The following is a 9,703-nucleotide window of genomic DNA, read 5'->3' on the forward strand; positions in this document are numbered from 1 at the left end:
CAATTGAAGACAACACTTGTTCGTTCTGTGATAGGGAAACAAATTAAACTTTTTTTTTTTCATGAATGTATGCAAAATAAAGCTCTGTGAGATGATGTACAATATTGGCTTTTGCCTGACATTCCAAACTTTGACTGATATTGTTTTGGGGATGTTAAAAAAGAAAGAAAGAAAAAAAAAGGTAAAGAATGTTTAAAACACAATAGTGGGGATTTTTTTTTAACCCACAAATGTATGTTAGTAAAAACAAAACATCCTTCCACAAACAACTCAGCCATTTTCTCTCACTTTTTATTGCATAAACGTACAAGTACATACATATTAAGTTAAAGTATAAAAAAATCACAACACAATCATCATATTACAAAAGAGAGTAGTAAAGATGATTAATAAAATGGATTATAGAGACCCAACAAATGATTCATAAAGTCACACATTTTAAAATTGTATAAAAGACAACTGTTCAAATGATGTATAAAGTAAATAATAATATGCTTCCTGAAGTGGTCCAGAAGATGTTTCAGATGCACACTTGTGTTTCTTACACTGGTACTTAGAAGACAATCTTTCACCACACACACTGCAACTCAACACTTTCTCTCCTGGGTGTCTTCTCGTGTGTCTTTCAAGCTTTGAACGTTCACCAAAGCTTCTGTTGCAGATTGAACAGGAATGTGATTTTTCACCAGTGTGTGTTCTCGTGTGTACTTTCGCATATGTACTTCTTGTAAAACCTTTACCACAGGTCAAACAGGAAAAAGGTTTTTCTCCAGTGTGTGTTCTCTTGTGTCTTTTCAAATTATTACTTTGTGCAAAACCTTTACCACAGATTGAACAAGAAACGTTTTTTTCACCAGAGTGTGTTCTCATGTGTACTTTCAAATTTTGACGTTGTGTAAAACCTTTACCACATATTGAACAAGAAAAAGGTTTTTCTCCAGTGTGTGTTCTCATGTGTCTTTTCAAATCGTGACTTTGTGCAAAACCTTTACTACAGAGTGAACAAGAAAAAGGTTTTTCTCCAGTGTGTGTTCTCATGTGGGTTTTCAGAAGACTATGGTATTTAAAGGTTTTGTGAGAGTGAGAAGATGTGAAGTGAGTGTTGTCAGTGTGACATGTCTTATCATCTTTAGAGTCTTCATCATCAGTGTCAGGAGAGTGTGACGTTGTGTCCTCACTATCTGATAGTGGAGCTAAGAGCTTGTCTGCTTGTGATCCTCCACAGTGGTCTCCATCAGCTTCTGTTGTCATGTGTTGTGTTGAGCTGCTGCTTGGAGGCTCCCCCCCTCCCCTCTCCTCACTTTCACCTTTCACCTCATCATCTTCACTCTTCACAGGGACACCAGTCACTGGGAACTCCTCCAACCATTTAGGCTGACTGATGCCCTCTTCCTCCTCTTCCTCTTTAATCTGCGGCGGCTCTTGGTCCTCCTCTTCCTCTTTGAAGTAAGGGGTCAGTGGGTACTCCTCTTCCTGTTTAATGTGAGGGGTCAGTGGGTCCTCCTCTTTATTTTTGATGTGTAAGTTCAGTGGGTCCTCCGCTTGCCCTTTAATGTGAAGGGTCAGTTTAACACTATGGGTCTGTGGCGTCTCAACTTCCTCTTTAATGTGGGGGGACTGTGGTTCCTCTTCCTGCTCACGAAAAATATGTTCTTCGACATCTACGGGACGGGAGAAAACAAACATTCTTGAGAAAAGTCCAGCTTTGCTCAGTCACATGAGACATTGTCCTGCACCAACATATGATCTCACAATCTCATCAGTTTCCCCTCACAGCAGTCAGGGTACTTCCAGCTGACACATGAAGAAGACCTTCAGGGGAATGCCTTCCCAGGCCAACGTCCAATCCACCTTATTCATATAAAAACATCCTAAAAGTCATTCCTGCAATCCTTAATGGTAGACGCCATACGTAAAAGTTTGCTGTTCTCTCTCTGAATAAGTCATACACACACAGGAAATAATGTACCACATGCCAGCCTCCACGCAGTAGTACTAGTGATGAGCTCCCCCTGCTGGTGGACAATAATTACTGTCATTTTCACATTCATCTTTAGAGACATGTCTGCTCTAAAAATAGCATGAGCATAGTCAACATCCATCCATCCATTTTCTACTGTACTGTTCGAGGTCAAGCATGTTGGCCAAAAAAGATGACATCTGTTTTGCTTTCATTTAGATAATGTCACCACAGTTAAACTGGGAAGAAGTAATCAGATTACTGACTACTCCTTCAAAAGATAACTTGTTTACCTTATTAATAATAGTAATATTGAATTAATTTAGTGTGTTTCTAGACACTCAAATTGCGTTGCAGTGATAACTGAGAAGACATCATTCATGCAGTCCACCCACTCAATGTGGTAAGCTACATTTAATTATTATAATAATATTAAGTAGATGAAGAAATTCCTGAAAGAATTGTGTTTGAATGCTCCAATGCTGAAGCTGAACTGAAAAGTTGACAGAATGTAGTATGAATGTAAGAATAGTTTAAATGTTGAAGAGTTTGAATCTCGGGAAAACTGGGATTTTTTTAAGTTCTCAAACCAACATGCTTTTTTTGTCCTGACTCAGAGGAATGTTTTGACAGTGGAACGGTTGAAATGGGTTGAACAATGTGAAAGGAGTCATTGCACTAAAGAAGGTTGGAAATAAGGTTAGAAAAAACTGGGAATTCCTGGAAATTTGTTGAATGTGGAAAACTAGTTGTTTGTATTTCCAGGATGAATTGAATGTGTTGAAGGTAGAATGGTTTGAAACGTGGGAATTGTGGAAATTTGAAAAATGGATAGTTATTTTTAAATGGGGAAAAATGTCCCTAAAAACTGGGAATTCCAGACAATTTATTTTAATAAGTGTTGAAAGGGAGCACACAATTCCTGAACACACTGAATATTTTGAAGTTGGAACGGTTTGAATCAGATGAAAAATGTGGGAGTTGTGGAACTTTCATTTTATTCCTTTCAATAGGAATTTCATATAAATTTTGGAGAATTTCGGGGAAAGCAGGAATTTTTTCAAAAATGCTAAAAAATGTGAATGTTCTGAATGAGTTGAAATGGTTGGTGTTAGAATTTTTCAGATCGGTTGAGAAATGTTGAAGTCGTAACATTTTTGATTGAGAAATGGTTTTATGGAATTCCTTGAATTTCGGGAAAACCGGGATTTTTCCAATTTAAAAAACACATTTGTTTTCTGTCCTGATTAAGAGAAATGATTAGGCGGTGGAACGGTTGAAGTGGGTTGAAAAATTTTATATTTTCAATTTCCAGAATTAGTGGAATATGTTGCAGGTGGAATTGTTTGAATTGGTTGAAAAATGTGGAAATGGTGGCACTTTGAAAAATGGCTAATTCATTTTGAATGGGGAAAAATGTCACGCAAAACGTGGAATTCTGGCAATTTTTGGAATTTGTCAAGGAAACCCTGTGATTACCGAATAGGCTGAACAGTTTGAAGTTGGAACGGTGTGAATCGGATGAAAAATGTTTAGTTGGGGAACTTTGAAAAATGTACCATTATTTTCAATGACAATTTCATGAAAATTTTGGAAATTTGGGAAAAGCAGAATTCTTTTAGAAAATGCTAAAATATGTGAATGTTCTGAATGAGTTGGAATTTTTCAAATCGGTCAGTAGTAACTTTTTTTTGTTGAGAAATAGTATGATAGAATTCTTGGAATTTTGGGAAAACCAGGAATTTTTCCAGAGAAAAAAACAACTTTGTTTTTTGTCCTCTTTAAGAGGAATGATTTGCTGGTGGAACGGTTGAAGTGGGTTGAAAAATGTGGTCGACACAAAAAAGGGTGAAGAAAGGGATTGAAAAAAATGGGAATTTTGGGTATTCTTCAAAATTTTTTGAACTTGGAAAAATGATAGTTTGAATGTCCAGGTTTAGTGAAACATGTTGAAGATGGAATGATTTGAATCACTTGAAAAAAGTGGAAATGGTGGAAGTTTGAAAAACAGCCAAATTATTTTGAATGGGAAAAATTACTAAGCACTTACTTATTCATGTTTCAAGCTATGTTTAGCCTTGTTCTACAGTCCTTCAGTGATAATAATACCTGTAGGAAATGTAATGTATTTGCTGCAATGGAGGATGGTTGAAGGTGTGATGGAAGAAGACACAGTTTGCTGTCGTGACAACTAATTCCTCTGCTCGGCCAACTGAACATCAAAAATACAAATCAGCGGTTAAAAATCTGGACGTTTGGGGTCTTTGTGAGTGGAAAAAATTTAATTTCACAATTTTGCGATACAAGAAGACCTGGCAATAATGTCCCATACTAAATCAGAGTTTTAAGATTTGATGGGCATGAAGGCCTAGTAGTACAAAGTTTAGTTTCTACACAGTTTGGTGAATATATGTATGTAAGTAAAAATGCCTGCGATGAGGTGGCGACTTGTCCAGGGTGTACACCACCTCTGTTGTGATCCGATTCCTGGATCACATCTTTTGTCTATATTTGAGTCTTTTGTGTTTCTTGTTTATGGTTTGATTCTTCCGATTCTTAGTTAGTGCACTTCCTAGTTTGTATTGGTCACCATAGCGACTTCATTTGTTCCAACTGCACTGGCGCCCGGCGCACACCTGTCTTTGATGACCATTTCTGTATTTATACCTGCCTTTGTTGGGTCTGAGTTCTTCACTTGCTTTATGCAACACTCACGTTTGGTTAAGTTTGTCCTGTTCTGGCTTGCTACGTTCCTTCTTAGCTTCTGTGCGCTCGACACACGCTTCTGTGGACTTTTTACTCAGTGTTAGCGTTTAGCCTAGCTCCCGGTGAGTTGCACATGCTTTCTTTTGCCTTTGTATCAGTGTTCTTTTATTAATTTATATATTAAATCCAGCTCCTACCTGCTAACTTGCTTGTCTGGTCCCGTGCATCTTGAGTTGACACCCCCACGCATCACAATGTGTTCCGAACGTGACAACCTCCTGCCTGATTGCAGCTGAGATAGGCTCCAGCGACCCCCGGATGGAAAATAGATGGATGGATGGAAGAACAATTCATCTGTTGACTGTTGTCTTATGTCACTTTTGTTAAACTAAAATATTACTTGTTAAACCTTTGTACAAATTTAAAACGATCGCAATGCTAATTTTTGTTAGCCTATCAATGTGGTCGTCCATTGTAGGTTAGCATTAAGCTAGTGGCGCAAAAGCCAACTTTTTCCTTTATGGTTGTATTGTCTTTTGTTTTTTTTAGGTTTATACCAAACTGTATTGTTGATTGAACAAGATTGTTACATGTATGTGCAAGTCTTTTGCAGGCTCCTCAAACACACGGCGGAGAGAGCGTGGCGTCACTCCGGTGGGTGTACGGATGTGTCCAAGGTACGTAGACACAGAAAACTCCCCCACAATGGTAATAAACTTCCTCGTCCTCTACACGTCACAACGACTATTACTGTGAAACATGCAACCGTCCCGTCCTTGAGGCGCCCATTTGAAATAGCGACTAAACTACGAAGTTAAAGTTGGAAAATCCATAATCCACAACACATCTCATCTGCTTGTGTTGTTGTGAACGACATCATCCATGTAGGATTAATGTACAAACAGCACAGCAGTCGCAACTTGAGTCTCTCCCTCCTTTTTTTTTTTAACCAGCCTCAAATGGCCTCCACACTTCGAGCTGAGAACAGCAGCACACTTCCCCCTTCACAATAATAGGTCTGACTGCGCTAACAAAGGTTTCAAAAAAGCACCTCACATAAGCATGATGAACTTATCCATGCATTGACCCAAAGTACGGGTCAAATTTGTCCAACGATGTATTTCACCAATAAATGTGAGAGATTCTGCATTTAATTAATAAACATTGTATACATTTTTATTTGACAAAAAAAGCACACACTTAAATGGTAGTAAAAAAAAAAGTGTAAAAGGTAAAAAATGGAACTAAAAACAATTAAAACATAAAACAAAATTTTACTGTCTTTTTTTATTGCCATTGTTACTTAAATTTATGTGAACTATTTTTTTTACTTGTGGTTGATTAGTTACTAACTCATATCCGTTTTTTAAACTATATTTAACGTTGAGTTTTGGTAATGAAAACAAATACTGGTGTTTTCAAATGAATGAATAATTGTGTAATTGTGATTACAATATCAATCAAAATAATGGCGATTATTATTTTTCCCACAATGGTCCAGCCCTAACTGTACCCTTTTTAAACAAAGGGTGCACAATACAATCTAGTCTCCATATTTCATTAACTCAAATTTATCTTTCATGCATCTCAAGAATATAAATATCATTCCATGATGTGCTTTTTCCATCCATCATCCATTTTCTACCTCTTGTCCCTTTTGGGATCACGGGGGGCGGAAGGTGGGCTACACCCTGGAAAATTCCATAAAAACTTGAAACAATGTTTTAAATGTTATCCTAATTAAAAAATATACCCTCCAGTTTGTGGCTATTATAATGAATATTTCTAGAGGATATGCATTTTTACAGCATGTTTTAAAGGGATAGCATTTAAGAAAAAGACTTCTGGGTATATTATATTGATCAACTCATTCTTATTTAGGGGGCTTAGTGAGCGGAATAGAGGTGATCCCATTGACTCCATTGTTAGAATTAGGATAGTTAAGATTTTGCTAATGTTTGTTTCCAACTTAGAATGCATACAAAATAAAAACATATTATTGTCTTACATAAGGATTGTGAAAGACAGGCAAAATAAATAAAAAAAATCAGATCCCCATTGATAATTTTTCTACATCCTGTGAACGGGCTGATGCTGTGGTGAACGTGAGAAAATAAATACATGTCAGGAAAATGCAAATGTCAGCAAAAATGGCTGGAAAAAGTTTTAAAACCTGGTTAAAGATTGTTGGCGGTAAACCCAGAGAGGCATGTGCATGTTGTAAAACGATGGTAGAATTAGCTTTATTATTTAGGTTTAGGGGGCCCCGTCATGGGGGCCGCCCCCGGCTCAGCTCTGACTTGTTCCACCACTGTTCATCCTGATTATATTATAAAATGTAAATGTCATTTTCTTGTAATTATTCAAATATAGTGTTAGTAAAGATGTGAGAGTAATAAGTAAACAAACCTGTTCTGTGTAACACAACTTGATGTTTCTTGAAAACAGCGTCCAGTAGTTGATTGTTCTCCTCTTTTGTTCTAGAAAGTTCCGCCTGGTATTCTGCTATCGTTCTTTCTAACACTACAAATATTTCTTCAACGGCAGCAGTTAGTCGCTGATCCACCAACGCTCTCAACATTTGTAATGTAGACATTTTCACACAATCACAACACTTTACTCTCACACTTGATCTCTACTTAGCGATGTGTTGATAACTTCTGTGTCTTCTGTTAGCAGCTAACAAGCTAAGCTAACTAGCGAGCTAAGCTAACTAACAAGCAAAGATAGCACGAGAAGCAGCACAGTGCTTCTAGCGCATCGAGACCACTTTATCCTTAAATAAAGAATCAAATATGTATTTTATACGACGTAAATATTTCAAACTGGAGAAAAAATAATAGGACTGACTTATTAGCGTCTTTCTCATTCGATGTGCTCTTTCTGATGTCTTCCGTTTACCCCGGAAGCTGGGAATGACGTCACAGCCGGGTGGACGAAGAGGTAGCTCTATATAAGATATTGCCTGCTGTCACTGTTACCATGCTTTTCTTTTACGTAATATTTATTTGAATATCAACGTGATATAAAAGAGTGTTTTGTTTCTAAAAGTAAATTCAAAGTATATCAAACAAAGCTTTATTTTGGGGTTCAGTGGCGCCCCCCTGCGACATTCATTGCAATGACAAGAGTGAAAGTGCTAGAAATTGTAGCGATATTACTGCCTGATTTATTTAAATGTACCCTTCCACGTGTTTTTATTGTTGTTCCCTTTTATATTGTGATAAAGTCCTTTATTTTCTAAACTTGAAAATGTCATACATTCTGAATTCATTACACATCAACTAAAATATTGCAAGCCTTTTATTATCTCAATATTGCTGATTATGGCATACAGCTTAAGAAAACTCAAAAGTCGTATCTCAAAAAATTTGAATATTTCCTCAGACCAAGTAAAAAAGCTGTATGCCATAATCAGCAATATTAAAATAAAAGGCTTGCTATATTTCAGTTGATGTGCAATGAATCCAGAATGTATAACATTTTCATGTTTTTAGTTGCATTACAGAAAATAAAGGACTTTATCACAATATTCTAATTCTCTGAGACAGTCCTGTATTTTTATATAAAAAAACATGAATAAAACATTCAGATGTCACAGAACGTGATGTCGCAGGAGCTCTGTCATTAAAACAAATCGTAAGTCCAGGAAGTGATGTAGTCTTTGCGCATGCGTGGATTTATCGTGTCATGAATTAATTTTAATTTTTAAAAAGTGTGAAACATTAGTTCTAATGCACAAAAGTCTCTTTTTTACGTTAAATCCAAATTCTCACTTTGTGTTCATGATTTCAATTTATTAATTCATTCTTGGAAGATTGTAAAAAATAGAAAAAGCCCTTAAATGACTATATTTATTGGAATTATTTAAGTGGTTTTAAATAAGCAGGTGTAAGTTTATTTATTTATATATTTTTTTATTTTAATCTTTTTCAAATGGTCTCATATTTACTTTTATTTGAACGGGTTTTGTTTATTGGAGGATTGGATTTAATGTGATGTTTGAAAATATTGAAAAAACATTGACTCCAATTGTATTGAAAGTACCTGAAATGAGATATTCTTATTCAAACAGGGATAGTAGGTCCATTCTATGTGCCATACTTGATCATTTCGCGATATTGCCATATTTTTGCTGAAAGGATTTAGTAGAGAACATCCACAATAAAGTTCGCAACTTTCGGTGCTAACAGAAAAGCCTTGCCACTACCGGAAGTCGCATACGATGACGTCACATGTTGATGGCTCCTCACATCCTCACATTGTTTTTATTGGGAGCCTCCAACAAAAAATGCTATTCGGACCGAGAAAAAGACAATTTCCCCATTAATTTGAGCGGGGATGAAAGATTTGTATTTGAGGATATTGATAGCGACGGACTAGAAAAAAAAAAACAAGTTAAAAAAAAAAAAGGCGATTGCATTGGGACGGATTCAGATGTTTTTAGACACATTTACTAGGATAATTCTAGGAAATCCCTTATCTTTCTATTGTGTTGCTAGTGTTTTAGTGAGTTTAACAGTGCTGAATAGTCGGAGGTGTGTCTCCACGGGTGTCTTGACACCAGTCTCTCAGGGGAGTCGACGGCAGCTTTATGGACGGCACAAGCTCAGCTGATCTCCAATAAGATGTGACTTTTTACCACAAATTTCTCACCGAAACCTGCTGGTTGACATTCGGTCGGGATCCATGTTCGCTTGAAAGCGCTCTGATCCATAGTAAAGTTTCACCTCCGGGAATTTTAAACAAGGAATCACCGTGTGTTTGTGTGGCTAAAGGCTAAAGCTTCCCAACTCCATCTTTCTACTTTGACTTCTCCAATATTAATTGAACAAATTGCAAAAGATTCAGCAACACAAATCTCCAAAATATTGTGTAATTATGCGATTAAAGCAGACAACTTCTAGCTGTGTGTGTGTGTGTGCAGCGCTCATATTTCCTAACAGCCCGTGACGTCACGCGTACATGTCATCATTACGCGAGGTTTTCATGAAAAAACTCCCGGGAAATGTCGAATTGCTCATTAGTAAACTAAAA

General features: G+C 36.7%; 1 protein-coding gene across 2 annotated transcripts; it reads right to left on the reverse strand.

Moving 5' to 3' along the window:
- Window positions 1-277: 277 nt before the first annotated feature.
- On the reverse strand, window positions 278-7,583 carry LOC133546913 (oocyte zinc finger protein XlCOF8.4-like). 2 transcript variants are annotated; one of them, XM_061892766.1, is made up of 2 exons: window positions 7,517-7,583; window positions 278-1,661 (listed from the first exon to the last, which is right to left on the reverse strand). In XM_061892766.1, the coding sequence occupies exons 1-2, from the start codon at window positions 7,533-7,535 to the stop codon at window positions 439-441; spliced, it is 1,242 nt and encodes a 413-aa protein (XP_061748750.1). In that variant the 5' UTR covers window positions 7,536-7,583; the 3' UTR covers window positions 278-438. The 2 variants fall into 2 exon arrangements, with proteins under 2 accessions (XP_061748750.1, XP_061748749.1); XM_061892765.1 differs by having other exon boundaries at window positions 7,076-7,583.
- Between the last annotated feature and the right edge of the window lie 2,120 nt (window positions 7,584-9,703).

This window comes from Nerophis ophidion, unplaced genomic scaffold (genome assembly GCF_033978795.1).
Source record: "Nerophis ophidion isolate RoL-2023_Sa unplaced genomic scaffold, RoL_Noph_v1.0 HiC_scaffold_48, whole genome shotgun sequence".
NCBI lineage: Eukaryota > Metazoa > Chordata > Actinopteri > Syngnathiformes > Syngnathidae > Nerophis > Nerophis ophidion.